Raw genomic sequence first — 27,623 nt, 5'->3', positions numbered from 1 at the left:
ATTATAGGGTATTACAATTACTGTAAGTAGGCCTATCACAGGCTCACAGCTTCATAGTTTAAAATGGTTCTAATAATGAACATCTTCCTTCCAGCTAAAACCTTCACAGCAGGTAAACCTAGCCTCGCGTTGCGATACTAACAAATATAGGCCTACCACTGCGTTTCTGTTGCCTGGGGCTATATGCATTGCAAAGTGACTGCAATGGCAGATGGAGGCTGGCTGCATGCGCCTATAAAGGTAAACCAGCATCACACATGTTGAATAGTTTCTGCTGCGTCCCGCAGAGGGCGCTCAATTGTTTCCTTGTGCGGATTAGCCTATATTACAGCTCGGTCGACACCATTTTAAACCTTTTATTTGCGGTATATGTCGCGTCTTCATCTTCATACTGGTAAAAAAAACACACACACACAAAGCCCAGACGTTGGCGTAGCTAACGCCCCTCAAAAACGAATCTATTTAAAATTGACAATTTGACAGTGAGACCAAATACTCATTAAAAAATAGCATTATGAATCCGTGTTGTGCTTTGCAGAATGCATGTTCGATCACTACATACAGTATTCAAGCGTCGGTGGGCTATGTTTCATGTTATTGATTTTCCCCATTAAGCCTTTTTTTGTTCATTGTTTTTGTTTACAACAGCTCTGCTTGACCACGTGCTCACAATGCGCTCATACATGCGCAGTGGGTTATTTGGCAAGAGGTGGCACGTGTCTGCCTCGGTGGCGCGCATGGCCAAAAACAAGCCACGGCGACGTGAGCGCGCTATCTCTCCAGTCTGTCTCTGAAGAGCGATTGGCTGCTTTGCTCGACATCAAGGGATTGTTCGAACGCGACCGAGGACGGCGATGTAACCAAGGCGACTCTCCATTCATGACAACAATAAGTTTGAAGAAGTTCGGATGTATCTGCGGTTCGACAGCAGTCGGCAGCGCATCACAGGGACGTCTTGGATCCACACAAACTGTGGCGTAAACAAGTGCAGCTGTATGTGTGACAGGTTTGATGTCGCACTGAGCGACAGCCAGCCGTCCGCGCGCGCATCGCAGCGCATTAAAGATTCCTTTCAAACTGGGCCACGGGCAGGAACCGCGTCATAGGCCGACGGGGGAGCATCATAAACATCAAACTGCTTTGCCTTTTAAACCTGCCCCACATCGGTTTGTTTTTGTTTTTTATTCCCCCACGATTGTAAGATCGGTTCTGGCATGCACACACTTCAGCATACTTTATTTTAGCCGATGGAACAACTGGCACAGAAAGAGACGATCCAGATCTGTTGGATGGAAACAGGCCTAGTCCCGCTGTCGGAGGTCCTAGTCCCGCTGGAGGAGCTCATGTTATGTTGGGAGACCTAACGGCGTCCATGGAGTCAACACAGTTCAAGTAGGGACGGTGACAGTCGTGTCCCCGCAGGGCCCTTGGACTGGACCGTTACTGGAGAAAGCCTTTTCTCCACCTTCCCTCCACCTGCTGTTCTGAGTAAGCTTGCCCCCCCCCCCCTTATTTTCTTTCTTAAATAATAATAATAATATATAAACGGACAATGTATTGTGTTTATCTTTTGTCTTCACTGAGAACAATACGGTGTTGTTGTCCATCCATATTTCGCTCTAGATCTCTCCTGTCTCGTAACTGCCACGTGAACTGATTGTAAACATGGCACACGCTGTTGTCCTCCTCAAACCTCACAGATCAATGTGGTTAGGAAGTATTTTGGTTCGATGTTTGATTTTGTCCTGAATGGTCCTTTTGTTATGCAACATCATACATACGACGATTGTCGAGTTTGTTTTCCTGGAGGAAATTTGACTGTGATATTAATCCTCGACACATTTAAGCAAGCAAGTCGAGTCCATGATGCAGTAGTCTGGTCAAAACACAGAGAATGTGGCCTGGGGGGGTAATGAATATACCTGCCTTTTTCAGGTGTTAACCGTGGGAACAATATCATTCAATACTACTGTCGCGATTGTTATGGTGTGTGAAGCACTTCACAGGAGGTTATTCACATTTTGTTTGAACGCATTCTGGAAATTGGTTGTCACTTGTAAATAAAAGAAAGCAGCACGCGTAAATCGTTCGAAACTGATCATTCTGCCGTCATTGATGTAGTAGCATATATAATGTACTAACAAAGAACTATATTGTTTAAGCTAGTTTCTAGTGATGGGAAGCAAGTCCACATCACACAAATAACTATCGATGCGTCGTATAACGGTGTCGTATACAATACATGGAATAAAAGTATACCCCCTTGTATTTATTTACACATCCGGGCCCCAGAGCGTCCCCTCCCCCCTACGTGTCTTCCCTGGAACCCTGCAGAGCCATTGGGAGGTGAGGGTGTCAGTCAGGCTGCGGTTCGGCCCACCACGGTGACGTTTCTGTATATCAAAGTAACCAGCCAGTCTACCACGAACACAAAAGAAACAACAAAGAAAGACAGTGGAAATGAGAATCATCATCAACACGACCACAAGGACAGAAGTTGTCGTCCGGTGACGACACGCGTGGACCCGAAGAAGTCAACAAACACGAGGACAACAATATAGTTCATTGCTATGAAAAGCATTGATTTGAACCTCACCTGTTTATTTTTTGATCCACTCGGATTCAGGTGGTGAGTAGAGCTATACTTATTCAGAACCAGAGATGTGTTGCTCAATATAAGCCACAGAGACAGTGTTTTATCAACAATAACAAGATCCTCAAACAGTCCCAGAAAAACAACACGCCGCTCTCCTGAAGTTGGCGTCGTGTTCTTTGTTTAAATGATGTTCTGATCAGAAGTGCCACGTTCCATTCACGCCATTTAATTAAAAGGCTTATGCTATTACTGTATTATGTAGTATTAAGACATTGTGTCAAGGTTGTCGCTTGACGAGGGGGGATCGCACCTCGGCAAACTATATGGCTTGCAGATCTGTTCTTTTCAGCGAGCGACACCGCCGTACGACGGAGTAGCTATAAATAAATGAGGGTTTAGGGACTCCGCACGGACTTGTCACCGTCGAACAGGTAATTAGAAGGTAATTAGATGAAAGCAAACGAGATGGTCAACATTGTGTCTTTGTTGTTGTCGCTGCGAGGACATGTGAGAGAGAGTTGTCTTTGTCTGGAGGTCTCTCTCTCTTCTCTTCCTGTAGTGCTGGTCAGTCACCAGCGAGACGCACGCGGTGCTGCCTTCCCTTTGTTTTGACTGTGTGAGCTCATAGCAGTGACAATAACACAGCGTTTTTTTTCTTAAAACCTGGGGCCGATTCTAGGAATGCCGTCTAAATCAGCACTTCTCACACTTTCAAGATTTTTCAAAAATGTTGAAAAATAGCATATGTACTGTAGCTTGTATATCTGCTACTTTGGAAGGGCCAATTCAAAATCTAAAATGATACTTTCCAGATTTTAATGGGTTAAATTTAAAACAACAACACATACTGGATACATATACTAGGATATGAGTTGCCATATATAGGCTATATGTAGATATACATCAATATTTGCCAAAAAAATAATAGCTGATCTACAAACTGCACGTGCAAGCTTGTAGATTGGCTATTTTCTGGTGAATGTTGCCCAATTGGGATGCCATTGGTTCAATCCAGTGCTTAATGTGCAGAGGAATAAAGATAATTTTTCACTTGCAAACGTGTAAACGTGCAGACGAGCAGAAAAAAGAAAAAAAAGGCTTAATGTAATTCCTGGTTTTGACTTGTTGCCAATGAGGCTGTTGTAAGATAGTGCAGCTATCTCCCAAGTCAAGTAACATGATCTTATGATCCCTTATTTAATGACCCCTTTGTACAACACTGCCTGTCGCTTGCTGACATTAAGACTTATTCTATAGCTGAATAGAGCAGAGATTTGCATCACTCATCCTGTCACTTAATGGCTTTGTGTGTGTGTGTGTGTGTGTGTGTGTGTGTGTGTGTGTGTGTTTGTTTTTGCAGAAGGGGGGGGGGGGATCATCATTGTGTTTAGTTGTTGTTTTCTCATTTTCCACGTGTGGGTAACACTGACAATTTAATTTCCACAAATTAGACTATTTATTTAAACAGATAGTTCACCCCCCCCCCCAATTGATTACTCTTTGTGTCTCACATTTTAAGTTCTGTGTCACTTGCCCGAAATCCAAACTAATACAAGCATGTGAAAAAAAGAGGAACTAACCAGGTGCTCAATGGAGATAGCACAATGTGATAATGATAAAAAGGTGCTCACAAAAATTGAAAATCTTATAAATAAAGTTATATATATAAAAATAAAAAAAAGTGCTCACACGGATCAAAAACGGGATCAAGACAGATAAAAAGAGAAGGATCCGGGCACACAAAGTAAAACAAATTAGGAACGCCTTTATTAAAGGCAACTGTCAACATGTTTCGAGCTAACATGTCTTCATCAGGGCAAGAAGGACAAGCATGTGGTCAGCTTGTAGATCAGTTATTTTGGGAAAGCGACACCGTTGTACTAAGGAGTATAGTAGTGAACGGCACGGCATGCTTCCTGTTGAGTTGCGGAAGCTTCTTTGTTTGCTCGACTAGACTGTCTGACTCCCCCCCCCCCCCCCCTTCTGACTTCTCTCACTCTGTCTCTCCCTCTCTCTCCAACTGGCTTCCCCCCTCCTTCTCTCTGACTGGCTTCTCTCTCTCTCTCTCTCTCTCTCTCTCTCTCTCTCTCTCTCTCTCTCTCTCTCTCCCTTCTCTTCCTGTTCCAACACGTTGCTCTCATTTGAAACTTTATTCTCAGCGTTGCAGTGTCTGTTCATATTTACTAGATGGTATATAATACACTTGTACTCAATAGTCCTTGTTGAGTGTAGCTAAATAATCTATTCTTAATCCATGTCCCACGTCCACACATGTTATGAGATGTCCACTCTACATCAACAACATTGCTATCAAGTTGTTGATTTGACGTACAAACTCAAGAGTGAGATGGTAAGTCACTCACAACAACCTGGCCACTTCCTCTCTTTCAACACATTTTGGTTGTCTGTCTCCTAAAAAACAACTTTGAATTGCTGTGCTGGCCTAGCGGTCCGGGCACCTAGGCTGGTAATCTAGCCTGACAGTGTGTTGCAGGTTCGAGTCCCAATCCCGACGACCATTGCTGCGTGTCTTCCCCACTCACAGCCTCCCCCATCTCCCTCCCCATTTCCTGTCAACCTACTGTGACCTATCAATAAAAGGCAAAAAGACTAAAAAAATAAATTTGAAAAGAACACCAACTTTGAATTGAGTAATTTCTTGAGTAAGTCATTCCATTGCCTCTAAATGGACAGAAAAACATCCCCAAAAATTGTCGGAATTAGCTACAACTTGAGAAGGAAGCACAATCTGTAGAGCGCATATCCCCCCAGGCTGGGTTGCCTAGCCAGGCTGTGTAAGTCATGGGTTGCAGCCTTCAGGTTTCCAGGAGGAAGGGGAGATAGCATTTCTATGACTTCCAACTTTCTGAAATTGTGGCACCACCTGTTAGCAGAAGTGAAAGTGCTTGTGCATTCAGCAGTTTTTGTAAGAAATGGGCCCCTCCCACTAAGTTTGAAGCAGGTTACAGGTAAACATCATGGCATATCAGAACCTGTTTGACAGTCATTGTCACATAATGTCATGAAATCGTTAATTTGGTGGTGGTGTTTGTGGGGGAGTCATGTGGCAACAAACCGTGACATTTGGAACATTTGTAGTGCCCCCTATGGATCTCACACACACACTCTCACTCTCACACACACACACACACACACACACGCACTAACCTCGTGTCACCAGGCTTTCCACCTCGGAGGAAAGCCTGGTCTGATTTGATTTGGGTGTGTTCTAAATAAAGTGTTTGTGTTGATTATTGTGTATTTTATTATGTGTACGTGAAACATTATTGTACCGTTCACCTTTATCTTTTTTAGTATAATAGTGTTAGTTTACTATAACACTATACACTAACACACCCAAATCATGAATCATAGTACATCGTACACGTGTGTTCAATCAATTATTCAATCAAAGCAAACGGCATAAACAATATTAGTTTGGCTTTTCTACAAAAATGAAACTTACAAGTTAGTTACAAGTCTGCATTCTGTCGCACGTGCCAAGCTGTCTTGTAATATTTCCCACCACGGAGTAACCTCGCATCTCGGAGGACAGTCAAGACGGGCAGTGTCGGTAGGCCAATCAGAGGCAGGCGGAGCGTTACCATGTCTATGCTCAGCCACACACTAGATATATGCGCGCGCGCACACACACACACACACACACACACACACACACACACACAAAGAGATACAGCAACGATAACTATTATGTTGCTATCCCTCCTCAATCCAATACATGATGGGAATTTAATCCAGTTATGCATTTCCAATCAGGAAGTGTCAGGCAGCTTGGCTTGCTATTATAAACTCGCTAGTGATGTTAGAATTACTTTCTGATTGGAAAAATCTAGTAAATCTGTAAGTGCCAATTCCCCATCCATTGTATATCTTCCTAAAGGATATACATTTTACATAATAGTATGTGATGCACATGACAATTAGCATTTTATATACAGGAGAGTCAAATCCCATTCAATTTGCATGATTAATGTATTTTATCATGTTAAGAGTATGACACACTTGATTTCACTAGAACACATTTTATTGATAGGTCTGTTCAATGGTTTCACCTGATTTGGTTTGTTTGAGATAACTTGGAGACATTTTATTTTACATAAGCAATTAAAGTCAGTGGTAAATGTTAAATCAATACTTCACCATGTATTGATCTTATTCGTTAAATTGTACTGAATTTCCCTTAGATCAATGAAAGGGGTAAACACGCAGATCCGACACACCAAAGATCCGACATGCGGAAATCACCCGTCGCTCCCGAACATGCGTTGGTCTGACATGCGTTGCTCCGTGCTTAGCTTGCGGTTAGGGTCATGTTGGGGTTTCAGGTAGGTAGTCGGTCTAATGACAGTCGGACCTGAAGCCTGTACCCCAACAGGGTAACAGCCTGTACATCCATCCATCCATCCATCCGAAAGGAATATAATGACAGCATATTGGGCATGCTTCTCACCATGTCCTCCTCCCCCTTTCCTCCCCACAGGTTTGATTTTCTCCCGTGGTGTATGTGTGGAGTGCGCCACACACCCACTTCACAACAACGACGGCTCTTGCTTGCATCTTCCAGTGCTTCTTCTGTCAGCAAGTCCAGCAGAGCTGCAACTCTTCCAGTGCCAGCCCTGACACCAGCGAGGAGCCCTGCCCCACTGACATGGTGAAGATGACCAAATCAAAGACCTTCCAGGCTTACCTGCCGACCTGCCACCGCACCTACAGCTGCATCCACTGTCGGGCACATCTGGCCAATCACGATGAGCTCATCTCAAAGGTATAGCCACGTTACACTCCAGCGGTTCTCAAACTTTCTTTTCAAAGAACCTTCATAACTCTCAGAGTTCATTCTGTAAGGCAGTGGTTCTCAAACGTTTTTGTGCCAAGGACCCCCAAATTGATTTATATTTGCCCGCAAACTCTCATCTGAAAAGGTTTTGTGCCAGGGACCCCCAGAAGAGAAGATTTGTGTGTTTAAAAAAAAAAAAAGTACAAGCTTGCAGCGTGGCATGAAGTGGCGTGTTGTGAGCTTGTACTGTATAACGTCCATTTTTAAATAGCCATGGTAAGAAAAATGTGTGGGGACCCCCTGGAACCCCTCTAAGGCCTCACTGGCCAGGACCCCACTGTTATATACAGTAAAATCCTGAGTGTCCGTTTTAACTCTGAGAGTCTATGTGTACTCTTGAGGTACACATAGATAAACTAGAATAGATAAAGTGCCCCTCGGGGCACAGGTCTCCACCAGGGCAGGTCAGGTTGTGGCCTCCTGGTGGCCAATGTGAAAAGGGTGCCATTTCTTGGCAATTGGATGATTTGAGGCAAGAATTCACCTGTTGGTGGTACTATAACAGGCCAATGTGAAAAGCAAACTTTGAAAGCCAATGTTAGCCAATTAGGATGGAATATGAAATATCGGACAGATCCATCTTGATCACATGACTATAGAGATAGTGTGTAACGATTTGCGGGATATTTTAACAGAATCTGGAGGAGTAATATCAAAAATTGTGTTTGTCAAAAGTCTGCCTCTTGGTGGCGCTATAACAGGCCGTTTTGAAAAATGGCAGAGGTTCATCGTTGGCATCCAGGGAGTGTGTGTGCAAAATGTGGCATCAACCGGGTTAACGGTGCCCGAGATTAGCTGGTAACGGATGGACACACTCACACACATGTGCAAAACATACTCTCTCCCCATGTGCCTTCGGCCTGGTGGAGACAATAACGCTGGAAAGGTTACTGTGCAATGTTTGATCAAATGCAGAAGATCCACTGCTGTTCATCCCATAATGCAACACACTTTTTGCAACCAAAAGAGTGTCTCAAGGCTTTTAACAAAATAACAATGATTCAGCATTATGAATGTAATAACACATAACAAAAATATGATTGTTCAGATATGATCAGAGGTAAAAATATTGGTCTCCACCAGTGTTAACTATAGCTAGTATATTTGTAGTATTATTGAGCTGTATAAATAGATTCAAACACTCTTGTTTATTTTGACAACGTTGGGTCTTTTGGACACTGTGGTTTTCATTTCAGGTCCCTTTACTGTTCAAAGGAGGTATTGAGTTTATCCACACATAGAGGGTGCAGACTCCAGCGATATCAAAATAAACATGCTTATTCTCCCACTACACTGTATTTGTCATTTTCTTTTCTTTTATGAACCACCCAAACCACAAAAAGCATTTGATCTTACTCTTCCTTTTCAAGCGTTTTTTTGTGACATACAGAGCATGTCCAATTAAACTAAATTAAGTCTTGTTGGGTGTATTTATATTGCCTGTTTAACCAGTCATACCCTAGAATCCCGCTACTCTGGGGGTGAACATCCAGTGAAAATAGCAGATCTATAAGCATTAAGCTCACAACACGTCACAACATGTCGTGAGCTTGTAGATATGTTCAGCAAAGATATTTAGTGTGTGTAAAGAGCCCTTTGGTCATTAGTTTAGGGTTTGAAGACTTTAATTCCTACAACCAATACTTTTCCATAATTACCATGGCGTTTTATGTATTTGTGAAGATGCTGTATATAGCAACTGAATGTTTTGTTACATTTTGTTACATCTGTAAAGCCTGGTTTTAGTGATTTCTTTCTTCAGAAAGAGCCGATCTACAAGCTCACAACGCAGTGATGCATTTGGAGCTTGGAGACTGCCCATTTTATGCAAATGCAGGCGACAATGGAGTATGATAAATTAAGCATAAATACAAAGCAGAAGAGCGAAACCATCAAAGCAGCACAAAGACAGTGCAGCATCTCACCCCATATAAGCTTGCAAATCACACTGCATCGCTCTTTGTCAAGAGAAAGTCATAGAAAACACTATCTTTCCCTCAAGAAATGTACTCACACAAACTATTCATGTGTAAATTACACACACACACACACACACACACACACACACACACACACACACATGTATGTAACTTTACTATTGCTGAAAACATGAAGAACATGAACATGAAGTGGGGGGCACCACCTGATTTTGGTGGGGTCCCCGGAGAACGGACAATTTAAGGACTTTTAAGACCTTTTTAATACCGTAAAGAAAAAAGGACCATCACGGCATCAAAAGTAATCCACAAACGAAATTATAAAAACTCGTCAAACATTGGGCAAGCTTTCAAATAATATAGGAAAGAGGCCAAAATTGTGAAAATAGCCGATCTACAAGGTCTGCTATTTTCACAATTTGTATCTGTGGCATTGAGTCAAACTTATGTTATGCCTCGACTCCTACAATTCCATGTGCTTGTCAATGTGGGGGGGCCTGAATTGAAAAATGATTATTTTGGGGGGTCGATGCCATGGCCTGAAAGGTTGAGAACCACGTCTGTGTGTGTTTTCGTACTCCAATACATACAGCTGTACTGTACTGCACAGGCTTATGAAATAATCTCATATTATTATGTTGATGGCACTGGCAGTCTTGCACTCTATGGCAGGAAACTGAGGACATGCGAATGACTTGCTCAGAAACGTAGAATTTAAGACGTGGTTAAACTCTGTTTGCATCTTGCAACTTGGGAGTGTTGGGAGACCTCACAGGTTGTTATTGCGCCTGTGGCGCTGTCTGCACTCGGCAGACAGACAGACAGTGCAAACGACCTGCAGAGATGGATTTAATGTCTGCTCTCTCTCTCTGCTTCCACTTTTTCTTTTTGAGCAGTAGGCTAATTGTGACTTGGGAAAAGTATACTCGTGGGAGATGTAGCTATTTTAGAAAAAAGTCCGTCTCATTTAGTAAAAGTGAGTGAGTTGTTATCTAATTCACAGGTACCTGAACCATATTTAACCCAATGTTGTATCGTGTGACTACACAAAAGCAGTCGTACTGTGATGTCAACACTTACAGAAACATTGGTTTGTTTATTATCATTTAGAATGATCAAAATTTTTTGATCTTTGGTTCAGGGACTACCAGCGATCCAAGCAGTGACTGTGTGTGGGGTGGAATCTATTGGCACAACAACTAAATTGGGGAGAAAAATGGGAGAACAAATAATTGGCTATTGGTTCTAGTATACTTACATCTAGTGACTCAACCTTTGGAATTTCAAGGAGCCACGGTTTGATATGAATTAGGCCACAGGCGCCCATCAGATTTTCTGGGACCCAAGTCTGTAAAATTGACGCCTGGTGGTCCCTGGACTACACAACTTCAGACTCAAGCTGTCAGCATTGGATTTGATCAGATAGTGATGTTAGCTTGAATGCATGCAGTGGTAGAAAATAACTACCACTGCACAAGTACAATTTAGAACTTTTTATTTTAATACTTACTCAACTACAATCATTTGACTACTTACTTTGTAGAATTAGATTAGTAATGCAAACCATGCAATAACCAATCTGAACTCTGAAGACCTATTTTATATAAGCTCACACGTAGAAGCATTCTTTTTACCAGTAATATTTTCTTTTTTAGCTATGTTTTGACGTGTTTACAAATATTCCAATAATTTTAATTTGGTATTGTAAGTCTATTTTGATGACAAACCTTTTGTACTTTGTTCCCTTTATTACTCGTGTCAAATGTTGAATACAGAGGTTTTACTTTTAACAGAGTATTTCTATATTGTGGTAAGAAGTACTTCTTCTACCACTGTTTTTGTTAGCCACATAAGTGGATAAATGATGTTATGCCGGGAGGTTCCCCAAACGTGGGTATCCAGGCTAGATTTCTCAAACTCTGCCCGAACCCGACTAGGCCCGGCCCGGCCGATATATATACATATGTAACATCTTCAACACACACATCCTCAACACATTGGTATAACCTTTTATTTTACTATTACTGTCAATAGGACTAACCTACTATTATTGTCATCATTACCTCTCCAATGCAACCTCTAAACCCCTCAAGATATCAATAGTGAATAAACATGCAATATTAATTTAAAGTTTTCGTTTTCATGCCAAGGACCCCCAAAATGATATGTATTACTTGGCCATGAAACTCCATCTGAAAATGTTTTGTTCCAGGAAGATTTGTGTTAATCATATTTTTCATTTTCGTGTAAAGCTCGCAGGGTGGCACAAAGTGAACACAGCCTGAGCATGGTATGACATTGTATACTGTAAAATAGTTTCCGTTACTTTATACCAGTATATGCTAAAATCTAAAATGACACTGATGCTTTTCCGGTTATAATGGGTTAACCACATGTTGTGGGGCGAAAATTAGGTGAAAAAGAGCTTGTGACAATTTCTGACAAATAATAACTTTGATCCATTGGAACACAGGTTATTTATTTTGTCCATCGTTTTTGACATACAAGGTTTCCAGCTTGTATGTCAGTCAACTATTTTACATTGACTGACTCTTGATATTTGTCAGATAAGATGGTGGAACAGTTGCTAGACTTAGAATTGGACTTGGGTCCAAGTCTGTAGGGTCTTAGTTGTAGGTTTGGAAGACCTTATGTCCATATGTTTGGGAAGACTAGGAAGGAGCAATCTTAACTCGACACAACTGCCATCGCTAGCAAAAACATCAGACTAAGCACAGCAGCTCTCCATAATTTACATAATATGTAACAGTAACATTCATTTACACATGCATACAGTACTTCAGTGCAGGTCACAGTGGGATAAGTTAAAGAAGCTGTTGACATTATAAGACATTATAAGTTCACCATGGTTCCTCTGAGCTGCCGCTGGAATGCTGGGGAACCAGTGACACCAGTGAGCTTCACACAGGGAAATTAATTTGTACACAGCTACGTAATACAGACAGTATGCATTTGCCTTTTTCATGCATTGATGCAGCTCCTTTTCTACGTATGTATGCAGCCACGCTTGCATTCAAGAAGTATCAGAATGCTTACAATATTCCTGCTTTTTCATGTGGTTTGCCAGTTGATATGGAATATCCACAGAATAGGAATGCATATGGAATGCTGTAAATAATAAGGGAAAATTAGCTAAATGTGTGGCAAATCTGCAAAAAAATGCTTACTACTAGCTTTCTTCACAGACGTGTTCATAAAGGTGTCTACAATCACATATAAATTTGTTCCAACCCCTTGGGAAACTTTGTGACAGCTGTTGGAATATAAGGCAACTTTTTCCAAATTTCATTATTCTTTAAGTAGCATGTGACGTGCCAAACTAGGGGTTTTTCATGATTCTGAATCCATTGCAAGCATTAGTTTTGCACAAAAAACACTCCTTTGCCTAAAAATGCCCATAGCCGGCATCACAAATGTGATGAGGAAGTGGCTATTTAACCCAAGGAGTATTTTCATGGATTCAGCATCATGAAAACCCCCTAGTTTAACATGTCACATGCTACTTAAAACATAATGAAATTTTGCCTCATATTGGTTGTTAATGGTACCCCAACTTTTAGCAGCTGTTACAAAGTTTCCCAGGGGAGTTGGGTTATAGTAGACACCTTTATGAACACATTTGTGAAGAAAGCTAGTGGTAAGCATTTCTTTTGCAGATTTGCCACACATTTCTCAAATTTTCTCTAACAATAACGTGTCTTCAAGTTTTCAAATCCTGTAGGACCTACCAGAATCTCGTAAATTATTGTGGTAGTATTATGGTAACTAGGAAATGTACATAGCTGCTGAAGGAAAGATTTTCTTTGAGGGGCGCTAGCCCCTCCAATATGGAGTTTAATGTGACACCTGTTTCTTTGTGTCAGATGTTGGCCACCATGCTGTTAAAAGTCTTTATAGTTAGGGGTCCCCCATGGGGTTTATACTCTGTGTGCCCCCCCCCCCCACAGAATCTCTTCGCCCCAGAATAGGGATGCTGGGTTTCATGTGGTTAAAAGCATCATTATCTATTATCAACATTATCACAAAGGATTGCGGATCTATTTATAAGCTCTGTATTGTCTGCCACACCTCCTTGGCATGTGTGAATCCCGGTGTACGAGGCACCATCGCCAAGGCCTCAGCATCAACTCCTCTAAGCCGATTATGTTACTTAGGAGAAGATGATACTTTCATCTGGGGTTTTCCACTACATGCGGCCAAGCATAGGTCGCCCCATCCACATTTGATTTGTATCGCATATTATGACATTTGTGAGGTTGTGCCATGATAGGAGACTGGATATTGGTATTGATTTTGGATATCGTAATATAGTAGTCGTCTTTTCCTGGTTGTACTCGCTTGAGCACGGCACAAAATGTCCATTCCAACCTAATTTACATATAATTGTTTCTCACTGCTGCGCATTAAAAGATGCCACAATTTCCGTCCACTCACTGTGGGGTGAGGACAAAACATGCCTATCAATGATGTCATTGATGTGGATTCCAACCTAAAGTAGAAACTACAACCTTTCTCTTCCTGGAAGGTTGGCATGCTGAAATAGAAGCCATTTTCCTTGCATGAATACAAAATCAAAAAATATAAAAATCTTGTTTGAAGATGTCATCAGGCAGGTTTGGTAGGCTGCCTAGGTTTCTTAACTACCCACACACGAAAACCATTGCAAACGACCCTCTAGTGGCCTGTTTGCACTTTGCAGACCCCCCCCGGCAGCCATTGTGAACGGCATCTTCAAAATGCCTTTCCACTTCCATAAGTTATTTTGGAGAATGATTTCTTCTATCAATTATTTAGGGTTTCAACCATACCTATCTAATATTGGAGTCACCGCAAACTGACCACTGGGGGGAAAGCCCAAGTCGTTTGCGGTGGTTTTTGAAAACCTTATGCCCATACATACACCATACCAAAAAGCAAAAACTTGTCACCAGCTAGAAGCAGTTTGAGTTATTGAGATGTTATGAGGCATGTATACAACTCTGTCCCCTCTAAGGTAGTGTGGCAAGGCTTCTAGGGTTGCCTGAAGGATTAGCCCACTTAACAATTAGGCACAGCACCCCCATCTTAAACCAGGAGCGGCATATGTACAGGAGGAGTATGAAAAAGCCAAACAATCTAGAAGCGGAGTTAGCTGAGGGCAATGTGAATGATTTTAAGTCAAACTCCAGGACAGTCTTTGAAACGACGTTGTAGAAACTCCAGTGTAAATCTGCAATCCTTAAGATTTAAGACCTTACGCGTCGCTTCGTGCCACATTGCGAGCTTCTAGATCTGCTATGTTCACTGCTTCTTAAACATTATTTTGTTTCCTAATTTAGGGAATTTCTTTGATTATTTTTATTTAATTCATGAAATCCTTCCATTTCCGAGGAAATCTTTAGAAAATCTTTTTTAAATAATTAATGACAAAGGTTAGGAAACAAAAAATAAAGGGATATTCACTTGCAAAGTTGCGACCCACAAAAATGGATCCGTCATCCTGACCCACTGTTTTTATGCCCATCATAATGCTGAAAGGTAGTTCTAGCATATAGTATATATATATGATGATCTAGTCACAACAATGCTTTTAAACTAAATTGGTTATTACATCATCATTGGAAACTTTAAATTGAGTACTTTAGTATGTGAATAAACAACTTAGTTAGGACACATAGAACATGGTTTCCTCAAGCTGATTCCATCTAGCTTCTAGATTACTATTATCAGTGAATGTGGGAGAAATCCCTATTAAGAAAACATGGCTTTAGGGGCACGTGGGCATAGTCTGTAGTGCTGTCGCCTCACAGCTAGAAGGTCCTGGGCTCGATACCCGCTGGGGGCGCTGTGGGCGCTGGGGGTGTGTTCCCTCCTCCACGTCATCAGTGCCCATACTCAAGGCGGGGTTGTCGAAATGGCCTTTCTGTGTGGAGTTTGCATGTTCTCCCCGTGTATAGGGTAGGTACCCTCACAAAAACATGCAGTAATCCTGGTCTCTAAACTACCTCCCCTGGCCAGAGGGGAAAGGAACTGGTCGGAAATACGTGTTCCCTCCACACGCTACGTCCAGCCGGGGAAACTCCCCCCTGTAAGGTGAAAAGGAGCAGCTTGGACTCTCCATGCATAGAAGGAAGCGTGAGGTCAGTCCGCTGCCCCTCCCAGGTTGGCAGAGGAAGTGTAGCGTCCATGATTAGATTGACACTGGGTGAAAAAAAATGGGTTGCAAAATCGTGGGATAAAATTTAGGGAAAAAAAGAAAGAAAACATGGCTTTGAAAAGCAATTCTTAAACTAAAGTGGAGCTGTGTATCATTCTCTGTGGTGAAGGGATTTCAAAGATTTTGCAGCTTAGAATGGATTTGTAGTTTATGTTTTTTGGCCAAAGATGTTTCTTGCTTATATTGCTTTGAGTCATTCCATAGTGTGTGGTCAAGAAGAAAGGATATGGGGATTTTTAGATAATTCCTTTTAAAATGAGCATTAAAACAAGTTTAGCAAAATAAAATAAAAATGTCATTATGGGTGTGACTCACAAAGTCACAGTTCAAAATGTTTAATGGATTTTAAGCTAAACGCCCTGAGGGGTTTCTATAATCCAGAATGTTTGTCTCTGAAACCGCTTTCGTCATACACCAATAAGTCTCTTTCCTACAGGATTGTATTTGGGCCTGTACAGTCTTTATGTTGCGAGTGTATAGTGGTCTACACTGAGCCTTAACTGCTCTGGAGAGAACAACGCAGGCAAATTAAAAATAGACTGTGGGAAACAGATAAGGGCAGAGCAAGAGGGGGAAGTCTTTTAGCCAGTGGTTAAATTGATAGCTCAGCTTAACCCAAGTGGAGACCACAGATATGAGCCCCGCCCCTCGTGACACAGAGACCCCCCCACCCCAGCCACCGCCATCATACAATTGTGTGGGTGAACTTGATATCAACTCCACAGTGACTGACCTAGTTCCCTTGCTCCCAAATGAAGGTCATTTTCTCTTGTTTCGTCTGCGCTGTGCTGTGCAGTGCAGTGCATGCTCTGTATTTAAAGCCAGACTATTTGACTTTTTATTTTATTTTTTATAATTGTTTTTCACAAATAGCTCACAATGTGATTATATATATATATATATATATTACTCTTTGTCTGCTACTAGTGGCGGAAGAAGGTACTGTGCCAGTAAGCCAGAGGATGTTCTGTGTTTGGGGGCAGATTCATTTCCGCAGTGCCGGCACGGAGAATCGGAGCAGCAGGAGCGGTATTGCAGTCGCTGTACCGCAAAAAGTACTAAGCCAGAAGGCAAAACTCTCTGTCTAGCAAGCAATCTTCGCTCCTACTCTCACCTATGGTCATGAATTGTGGGTCATGAAAGAAAGAATAAGATCGCGGATACAAGTGGACAAAATTAGTTTTCTCAGGCAGTTGGCCGGCCTCTCCCTTATGCCGGGGCTCCACTTGACGCGTCAGCGTTGCGTCTCCGTCACCGGCAGGGAGGGTGGCTCCACTGCCTACGATGCGTTGCGTTGTGCTGCGTTCGGTGACTGCTTTAAAATTGTCCCGGTTCGTTTTTTGTCCCGCGTCACACATGTCCAGTGGAGCCCCGGGCGTTAGAGATAGGTTGAGAAGTCATCCGTGAGAGACTCGGGGTAGAACCCCTGCTCCTTGACATGGAAAGGCGTCAGCTTGGGTGGTTCGGGGGCATCTAGTATGTATGCCTCCTGAGCATCTTCTTAGTGAGGTCCACGATGCACGTCCCACTGGGAAGAGACCCCATGGGCAGACCAAGGACCGGAAGGGGGAGATGGTGGGCTGTATTTTGCTTGTCTTAAGTACCAGGTCTTATTCCCTAACTTGAGTAAACTAAAGACCTGGAGGCGTGATCAATGCTCTTTGGCCACTCAGAATAGCCAAATGGCATTGATCACGCCTCCAGGTCTTTAGTTTACTCAAGTTAGGGAATAAGACCTGGTACTTAAGACACGCAAAATACAGCCCTATATCTCCACACTGGCCTGGGAACGCCTTAGGATCCCCCAGGAGGAAGTTGAGGGAAGACTGGAGAGAGGGAAGACTGGAAATCTCTGTTGGAGCTGTTACCCCCGCGACCCGATTCCAGATAAGTGGTTGATGGTTGGATGGATGGATGTTTGCTTAAAGTTAAATGTTCTCAAAAAGAAACTTTAATCAAATCTTGTTTTAGTTGTTCATATATATATACAGTATATATATATATATATATGAGTGGTGTCTGTCTGTCCATCCCTGGCTGGCTGTGTCCGAGCACGGAAATAGTGTTTGGTTGGTTTTCACAACGAAGTCTAACACACACACACGGAGCCTAACACACACACACACACACACACACACACACACACGCACATTAACTGTATATATGATGATTTCGGGTATTACAGTACAGGGACAGTACAGTAGAGGGACCCCCTGTGGACCCCCACACAGTAACTCTGTCATTTCTCAACTGTTTCGGACACGGGGCGGCTCACCGGAACCGGGCCGGCACTCTGGGCGCATTCCTGTGGGTCTGGAAGTTCCGGGGGCCCCCACACAGAGTTTCTACACTCACTTAACACGGGTGTGATTTTAATAATAATCTATGGTCTAGGACTCTCAAAAATCAGGATCAAAGACAATAATTATATAAAATGTTATTGTTAGAGAGGGGGGGGGGGGGGGGGATGATGGTACATTCAGTTGTTGTACACAGGAAGCTGCTTTGACTTTGCGCTGTGGGGAGGTGGTGGTTGTGGACTGTGGTCAGTCAGGGCAGCTGGTGGTCCAGTTAGGCAGCGCCCTCAACCACGGCCTTATCTATGGCACTCAATTTGCAATGGAAAAAAGCAAAGCCCAGTGGAGCCTGTCTGTCTCACTGTGCTAGCCAAGAATGACAGCCCCACAGAGACGGGTTGACAGGCTTATGTCCTTAACCCCTATGGGAGCATTGCACTGCTACATATACAGTACACACATTGACACATAGACTTACTGGCAGGCCTGAAGCAGCATTTAGAATGTCAGTGCAAGGTCGGTAGCCATTCCAACTACCGTGAACAAACATTTCATGGAATCAAGTGCAAAACCCAGCTGTAGTTTGATAATTCTATTTACACAGCAATGTTTGTGTTTGCAAACTAAAACAATTCACATTAAATTGGAATAAAATTTAACTAATTAAGAAATAACTGGTACATTGGGTCTACCAAAATCCACTTGCCTGCATTGTAACATGCAGCTAATAGCCTCATTATGTATATTAGCTATATTGCTGAAATGGAACTGTTGTCATTGGGTTATAGCACAGCAGACTGTAATGTAATGTTGAACACTATACAGTGTGATTTGGTGTCTAATGGTTCCACAGTGGTTTGCTCACAGCTAACTAATATGTTTAAGCTTAATTTAAGCTATAGCACACTCCTGACGATATTAAAAAGTTAACATTTCAGAATATATGATATCATATATATTTCTGAATGGTTGAATCATTTGAGAGAGTACAGTGGTACCACGTGCGTGTGCTGTTGTTTCCTACTGTGAAAGAAATGTTTCTCATGGCTTATTCCTTCTCCCCAGTCAAACTGCTCAGTAGGAACTCCTGGCAGTAAGGGAACAAGTATGTGCACTTCAGCTACTGGGAGAAAAGCACCCGAGGGCTTTTGACAGCTGACATGCCTCCATTCTGTGTGGACTCGCCACTTTGACTTTAAGTTCTCGTCACCTGACGTGCTTTTAATTTTTTCCTTTCTCTTTTTCAGTCGTTTCAAGGCAGCCAAGGACGGGCCTATCTCTTTAACTCTGTGTAAGTATGATGAGCCCCTGAATTCAAAAGATTCAGTAAAGCCGTAGCTTGTTTAGCAAATATTGTAGTAAAATCCAGAGGGTTACTTTAGTTAACCCATTCTGACCTGAGATCAGATTCATACGAGGTTTCCACTGGACACACACTGGTCTGATTAACCCCATTCTGACCTGAGATCAGATTCTAAAAATGTCAGTCGTTCTTCGATTTTTCAAAAACAGCAGACCTACAAGCTCGTAGCGCGCCACTCGGTGGCGCGCTATGAGCTTGTAGATCTGCTGTTTTTCAATAGCTAAAGCATAACGAATGGGTTAAATGAACACTGACCCAATAACTCAAAATAGCATCAGTGACGACTGACAAGGCGTGCGTGCGTGTGTGCGTGCGTGCGCGCGTGCACTATACTGTATGTGAGAGGTCTAAATGTCCCCACAAGTATAAGAATTTGAGAAAGAGACGTTGTGAGGACCTTTTTCCTGGTCCTCACGAGAATTATTTTTAAAGATTTTTTTAGTTAGGATTATAATTATGATTTGCATTAGGCTTTTAGATTATAGGTTTATGGGTGGGCGTTATAGTTTTCACTATTTTATATATAGTTGTGCAGCGATGTCACAAACCGGGAAAATAGCCAATCTACAAGCTCGCAGCGCGTAGAGCTGCAATATTTTGGCTATGTCAGCTATTTTCAATGCCGGTCTAAAATGTTGATGTACTAAAATGTTGATGTACTCACTACTATAGTAACACTGACGTCTGTGTCTGTCTCTGTCTTGCAGTGTCAACGTGGGCTGTGGGCCGGCGGAGGAGCGGGTTCTCCTCACAGGCTTACATGCTGTGGCTGACATCTACTGTGAAAACTGTAAAACCACCCTTGGCTGGAAATACGTAAGCTGCTTGAACTCCAACCACTTAAGCTGCACATTGTCGCTGTTGCGCAGAAAAACCTCTTATCTCCAAATGTGTTTCTTAGTTGTTTTTTTTGTATATGAATGTCCTACTTTGCCATACAACAGTGTCGTGCAAAAGTAGCGAAAATGGCTGGTCTACAAGCTGGCGCGTGTTGAGCTTGTAGATGTGCTACTTTTGCCATTTTCCAAACATTTTCTTAGTTAAAGTGTAAGTCGTTAAGGGTTTAATAAATATTGAACCAATGAAAAGTATTGACAATAGATGGTAACTATACATTCGAATAGATCTACATTGGATCCATTGGATTTCCTGCAAAGTAACCGTTTTGGTCTGACAAAGACTATATACTACTGTATGTAAAATAGCCTATGTACAAGCTTGTCAATCTTGAAAAACAAAGGTCCTGGAACAGTGGCAAGAGTAAATTATTTTTATGAAGTCTCATCACTGATGAAGGTTGGATAGCCGAAACTGTCTCTCAGTTATTATGTAGATAGATCAATCCCAACGTGTGCGACCTTTGTCTTTCATGGTGTTGTTTTGATTGGATATCGCACCAGAAGTCAGAGCGTGGTGATCACAAGAAAAGTCAAGCTTTTAGATTCTTGCTATGTTTTGATATTTTTTGACCAAAATGGGGATTTCCAGATTGAAAGTGGTAAAGACTTGCCCTTAATTAATGTTCCTCCTCCTTTACTTTGAACGTCCATAAAGTTACAATGACAGTTTGCACTTTTGAAATTTGTATTAGACGTTTTAGCTGTTGGTGCATAAGGTAATTACAGTTCACAGAGATTGGCTCCAGACTGCTAGGCTAGTACCTCTGAGAGGTTGCAGTGATTAAATGTCAGGATGTTTTGAAGGGGCTTGTCCTGGTAATTGTCTGAAAAGACTATGGGAAGAGAGCAACTCACTGAAAGCCCCTCCAAGTGACCTAAAAAAAATACATTCTTTGTCAGCCGAAGTAGGAGAAACTATGAACCAAAATAATGTAATTGTTCAATTTGATCCCTGCGCTAATGAATCACATACTAGCTAGCACCTTATGTTGTCTAGAATGGTGAATGTGATTGGTGTTCCCTTTTTGAGATGGGCTCTTTCAATCTTGGAGAGTGAAATTGTTATGTAAGAATCTCACAATTCATATGGAATATGCAAATCTATGCCATATACTCTTATAATATGAAAACATCTTCAGGGAGCCACCAGTAGTATGCAGTTATATGGTATCAGTTTGCATGCTCATTTGCTGTGAAAAGTGTAATGAGTTGATCGGTTGATTGTCTCATAAATAATTTAAATTAAGTTTCTTGTTTTGTTTTTTGCAGGAGCATGCTTTTGAGAGCAGTCAGAAATACAAAGAAGGCAAGTTCATAATTGAACTGGCACACATGATCAAGGACAACGGATGGGAGTGACTTAATAGTTGCTCTCACTTTTTGAAACTTTTCAATGCTCTACAATCTACATTGAACTCCGTAGAGCAACCAACATCCACAACCGCACCCACCGAACACCCACAAACCTAATTTCGCCTCTTTCACACACACCCACACCCACCCACCCACTCTGCTAATTGTGAAACGGAATGGAACGGTGACATAACAGACTATTGTAAGAAGCAGCGACTCGGACGATCGTGCCACCGCAACCCTCATGTTAACCTTGAAGATCCTGTACTCTCCTCAAGCAGCTGAGGAGCTTTCGGTTCGACTTCAGTCTTTCCTCAATAACACGCTTACAAGTGTTTGGGGACATGGCAGCCACTGTGTAAAAGGAAATAGACTTAAGTCAGAAGACCCCCTGCATCACATGTGAGATGGGGCATGGGGATTTAAAATGTATTTTATATTTCTTTTTTGGTTTTTATTAAGTTGTGTCGTTCGGCAAAGTTTTCTTTTGATGGATGTTACTGGTTAGCATTTATTTCCCCTGTCAGTCCTGTCATGGTATTTGGTCCGTTAATGGAGCATGCTTTTTTTATGATTTATATTTTTTAATGTCAAAATAGGTTTGTTGGGGAAGGAGGCGTTTGGGTGGGGGGTTCAATCATGTAGCAGCGTTGTGCTTTTGAAACGGTGGTGAGCGCGGTATTTGCAGTGGCGTGGGATTTTTTGTACCTGTTGTGTTTTCCATTTGATCCTGTAATATTTTTGTTTTCTTTCTTTACTCTTTTGTTCTACTGCACCCATCATTGAATCCAGCACCAAGTATTTGTTTGATTGTTTATATATATATATATATATATATATATATATATTCAAGTGTAGTGTTTGGCTAAATGCAAGTGTGGCTGGTTCCATTTTGCAGCCGTACTATAACTGAAAATAGGAACATGAAAGACAAGTGCAGACAGACACTAGAGAGGGGAACCCGACATCAATACAACACATTATGACAGATTACACTGTTGCATTGTCGAGTAGTGGAACAATGAAAAAAGAAACGGCTATATATGAAATCATACTATGATTAAATATCCATACATACTATGAAAGGTATTCATAGTGTATAGATATTGCAACATGTAATTTATATAGATATTTACTCTCATGCACACGTATGTATGTATGTATATATAAATATACTGCATGGTGTGTATGTGTTTACGCATTACACAATAACATACTTGAAAGAAGTTACTTTGTTTTGCACTTTGCAGAGGCCTTTGGTTCATAGGTTTAGAGGCAAAATGTTGTTTGCTCAAGTCAAGTCTTCTCATGGCCTTTAATTGATAGCTGACCGATTGTTGAAGATGTGTGGAATGAAAATTGGGGTTACGACTCTAAATCTGATCATCTCCACAAAGTTGTCTAGAGCAACAACAAAAAACGTTTGAGAGAGAAGCGCAATTTTCTGTTACTTTGCTGCTATGCTAGAAAGTTAATCCCTTCTTCCACTCTTGTAGGTCCTTGCACTTTATGCCTATCTGGCTTATTTCAGCTTCTGAATTGTCACTTTCTTTGTAGACGGTCTCTTTGTGATTTGCCTCTAAGCAGCATGAATCTTGTGCCTCTTCAAAAAAAAAGAAAAAAAAAACTACAGAAAAAACTGCCTCCCCTTTTCTGTTGTTGTGCAGTGCATAACTGTGAAATCTAGGGCTGGGCGATATGACTTCAAATCATTATCACAATTATCTTTTGCCTCAATAACAATAATGAACCATTATTTAAATCTCAGAAAGTCGCTCATGATGCGTCTTATTTGTGAGTTTATAGATTGTCTATTTCGGCTATTCATGTACACCGCCATTGTACAAAAAAGTATAATAAAGGGCTTGAGTGGTTAATCCCACAAATTGAATAAGTCAATTGGTTTCCTCTGTGTCGATTCGTAGATATAGAAGTAATGTAAAAGATTGATCAAAAAACTAAATCTGCCTCGCGATTAATCGACTACATGTGCAAGATTAAATCTGTTGATGTTGATCTGTTCTAAATATGGGATTGGATATATTTTCAGTTAATTGCCCAGGCCTAGTTAATTAAGTTCATTAGCCCCAGGCCTAGTGAAATGTATGTGCGAACCGATGTGTCTTCCCCTTCTGCTTCAAAGTGGCCCTCAAAACAACCCTTTACTGAATCCTCACACAGAGCTCTGACCCCCCCCCCCCCCCCCCTTTTCTTTCTTCCTTTTCTATTTCCTTTCCTTTATTGTTTTTTTGTTTAACAAGAAAGGTGATTTAAATCTAAATAATGAATATATTTATCTGTAAGAGTTTAGGAGGTGGAACTGTTGGGCATCTTCACTGTGTTATTTCTCAGTAGAGCATAGAGGAGAATAGCTTGTGGGGTTCGTAAGGGGGGGGGGTGTTCACTGCAAAACCTTTTACTACAGTAGGTTGAGTTTGGGCAGGGCGGGGGGGAGGAAGCGATTCAAAATCATCAGTGATTGATTACTTTGCCGGCAAGGTCAGTCAGATCACGTGACCTTTTATTGTAACAATGACAATGCAAACCCTAAAGAGTTACAGTGATACCTACTTGAAAATATAAAGACAAAAACAGCAGAGATATTGGCCCTGTTACCGTTTTTTTGTACATATAGTAACATATTTAAGGTTTTATACATATTTCTACTGGGTTAGTTCTTTTACTTCCCTAACTTGAAGCACTTTTGTTAAACTGTACCTCTGGCTTCATTGTGTGAGTGTGTGTACGGATGAATGTGTTTTTGCTTGCGTGCTAATCTGCGTATCCGCACGCACGCAAATATTTTGGTTCATTTTACTCTGTGTGTGAGTGTGTGTGTGTGTGTGTGAAAACAATGTGGGCTTTCTTTTATAATGGAGGGGGTTTTATTGCCCTCCACTTTCTTTTTACAACTATTTGATTTATTATTTTCGTTTACCTTCTCTCCCCAATTATCGATTGAGAGCTCAAGGTCTATTGGTTTGAAAGTGATTTGACAAATGTATTTGTATTTTTCCCCCCCGTGTTAACTTTTCTGTCCGCCTGTGTTTTGTTTTTGGCGTGGTGGTGATAGCCCTGCCAGTGGTTTGGTCTCTCGGTGCCGTGTGTTGAACATCTAGGCTGAGCTGGAATCGCCCTCCATGTCACACCGCCACACCGCCAGAGTCCACTTCTCCTGTATACTCCTCGTCAAAGAGATTTCAATGTCACTGTCAAAAAGCAGTTGCCAGTGTCACTGTCGGTGTGTACCAAATAAGAACCGTGTTCTGTGTGGACTGCAAATTGGTGTCGTCGGTCCGTTGACAGCAGTGGTGGAAGAAGTACTCACAGTCCTGTATTCAAAATTATTCTTGAGAGTAACGAATACAAAGGTATTGGCATCATAATATACTTAAAAGTACCAAAAATATAGTACTTACTACTTACTTACTACTTGTCATTATGCACAATATCAAGTTTTTTTTCTTTTTCAAAAGTTTTCAAAATCTTTCTAAAAGCTCAAAACCAGCCATAATTGGATGCATTCTGAAAAGTAACTTGTAACTAAAGTTGTCAAATATTTGTAGCGGAGTAAACAAAGTATGCCTACAATGGTTGCCTCTGAGATGTCGTGGAGTAGAAGTATTGAAAGTATTGAATTCTCTCCAACTAGAAAAAGTACCTCAAAATTGTACTTAAGTATATAGTACTTGTGTAAATGTACTTTGTTCCATTTCACCACTGGTTGACAGACACGACGCCACGGGATGATGTCTGATATGAGTCTCCTTGATATTCAACTGCTCTACCAAACCAAGACGAAACAAAAAAACTAATCATGTCACTCAATGACATGATCTTTCTGTAGAATGTTTTAATTCTATGAACGTTTAACTACCTAAGGTAGCCTTGAAAAAGACATGTGAGCCGCTGCTGAAAATGTTTACTTTTTTAGTTTTCTGTGACACTGGCTACATACTTTTTGAGCTCTGTTAATCAAAAGAAAAATGTCACTGAAAATGACATTGATCAAAGGCAAGATGGGTATACAAAGGAAAAACTGTACTGTACCGCAAGTTCTTTTTCTTGGGACTGTTGAAATACAGTACACAGTCTAAAGCATGTTGTATTTATATTGGCTATATATTGTGCCTGTTTTCTTTTTGTTTGTTTTTTTCCTTAATTCAAAGCAAAAATATATGCTTTTTAATTTGACAACATTGCTTTGCATTCTGTCTTAGTAAAACGAAATCATGTCACATTATGTCTGTTTTCACTTTAATGTAAACTATCGGATATCACAATAAATTTTCAATGGCATTTCGTTGTGGATTGTATTTCACCTTTGCCATCATCTCTGTCGGGTTGAAACGTCGACATACAGTATGTTTAAAACTGTTAATTTTAGAAAAAGTAGCAGCAGCATGTTTCAAGATTGCATGTCTGCTACTTTTTGATACTTTTTGTAGTATGATCAAGCAGGGTGTTAATTTACAGAAAGAACACAAAAAGTCAGAATATGGAGATGTTTCTGCCTGACAGTAATGATATACAGTACAGCAGTGCTTCACAGACTTTTTAGCTCTATACCCAAAAGAGTTGTGTCTCCCTGGGACCCAAATTATACATGCACTATACATGAATCACTTAAAGGGAAACTTCACCCTTTTTGCAAAAAGATATATGTTAATGATGTTTAGAAGCTTTAGATCACTTTCCTGGGGGTATTTATGTGTGTAATATGTGGTTTTAGATATTTTAGATTGTAGCAGTGAGCCTGTTGTCTCTGATGTCATGGACACTGGTCTCACTACCTTCCTGGACTACAATTCCCATAATTCTTTGGTGCACTGCTCCTCCTTGTGGATAGGGGGGAGAGCTGTCTTACTGAGACAACATGTAGTCCATAGCCCATATCGTACGGCATACTATAGCACGCCGTTTTTCATCATTTTTGAGGATTTGAAAAATAATTTCATGTCCACCCTAAGATGAACCTAAGTAGGCTAGAATGGGGTTGGTAGGTTTAAGTATGTAGGACTAGTAGCATGCCAAAGTTTGTGCTATTGCCATAGAGAATGCATTGGGCGTTTAAGTTAAATAACTCAGAAACTACAAAACATTTCAAATTAAAAACCTCCAGCATGTGTCTCCACAGTAAGCTGAATAATAAAAAGTGTGAATGGAGTTTCTAGGTGAATGTGATTTTTGAGTGCCTATAAAGCTTCCATTGAGCCCCATGTTAAATGTCTCAAATTTGAAAGCACTATATTTCTAAAACTATGACACATTTCAAAGATTCCTCTTCAGGCAAACATGTCCACCCTAAGATGAACCTAAGTAGGCTATAATGGGGTTGGTAGGTTTAAGTATGTAGGACTAGTAGCATGCCAAAGTTTGTGCTAAGTTCCGCAATTTTTCCGCAACACTACGCAATTGTTCCGCAACACTCCGCAATTCCTCCGCAATACTCCGCAATTTTACCTAAAAATAAAAAAACGATGGCCTATAACCAATCGTTTTTCCGCAACACTCCGCAATTCCTCCGCAATACTGCGCAATTCCTCCGCAATACTCCGCCAATTTTTTCTTTTTTTAAACACTCCGCAATTTGCTAATGTTTCTCATCCTCCGCAACACCGCAATTCTTCCGGTAAATATAACACATTGAGCAGGGCACTGCAGGGAGTTGAACCCCGTTCCGGTAAACCAGAAGTACCAGTACCAGTGCCTTAGCTTTTGTGTATTCAACTATTTGGGTAACATGTGAGCTTTATCCTCTAATTCATGGGCCTGGATATTTTTTCTCCAAAAATTCAAAATACGATGGGCTATAACCCGTCGTTTTTTAATTTTTTTAATTATTTTTCAAATCCTCAAAAATGATGAAAAACGGCGTGCTATAGTATGCCGTATGTGCTATAGTATGCCGTATGATATGGACTATAACCCATGGTCCAAAATGATGAGAAACGAGGATAACTATTTTTTTCAAAATTTCAAAAAACATGGGCTATAACCCATCGTTTTTTTCATATTTTCATTATTTTCAAATCCTCAAAAATGATGAAAAACGGCGTGCTAGTATGCCGTACGATATGGGCTATAGCCCATGGTCCAAAAT

General features: G+C 41.2%; 1 protein-coding gene across 1 annotated transcript; it reads left to right on the top strand.

The window, feature by feature from the left end:
* Positions 1–2,418: 2,418 nt before the first annotated feature.
* On the top strand, positions 2,419–23,943 carry ypel1 (yippee-like 1). The gene is made up of 5 exons (XM_080765257.1): positions 2,419–2,629; positions 7,098–7,382; positions 19,153–19,196; positions 19,976–20,084; positions 21,437–23,943. The coding sequence occupies exons 2-5, from the start codon at positions 7,266–7,268 to the stop codon at positions 21,524–21,526; spliced, it is 360 nt and encodes a 119-aa protein (XP_080621383.1). The 5' UTR covers positions 2,419–2,629; positions 7,098–7,265; the 3' UTR covers positions 21,527–23,943.
* The last annotated feature ends 3,680 nt before the right edge of the window (positions 23,944–27,623 follow it).

Source organism: Protomyctophum bolini (genome assembly GCF_963924005.1).
Source record: "Protomyctophum bolini genome assembly, chromosome: 6".
Taxonomy (NCBI): domain Eukaryota; kingdom Metazoa; phylum Chordata; class Actinopteri; order Myctophiformes; family Myctophidae; genus Protomyctophum; species Protomyctophum bolini.
This window is presented reverse-complemented; position numbering and strand designations above follow the sequence as displayed.

Excerpts from the sequence above, each read along its gene's own strand:
- ypel1 (XM_080765257.1), top strand. The coding sequence starts at position 7,266 with ATGGTGAAGATGACCAAATCAAAGACCTTCCAGGCTTACCTGCCGACC. Across the intron at positions 19,197-19,975 it reads GCCTATCTCTTTAACTCTGT|TGTCAACGTGGGCTGTGGGC; the intron begins GTAAGTATGATG and ends TCTGTCTTGCAG. Across the intron at positions 20,085-21,436 it reads CCACCCTTGGCTGGAAATAC|GAGCATGCTTTTGAGAGCAG; the intron begins GTAAGCTGCTTG and ends TGTTTTTTGCAG.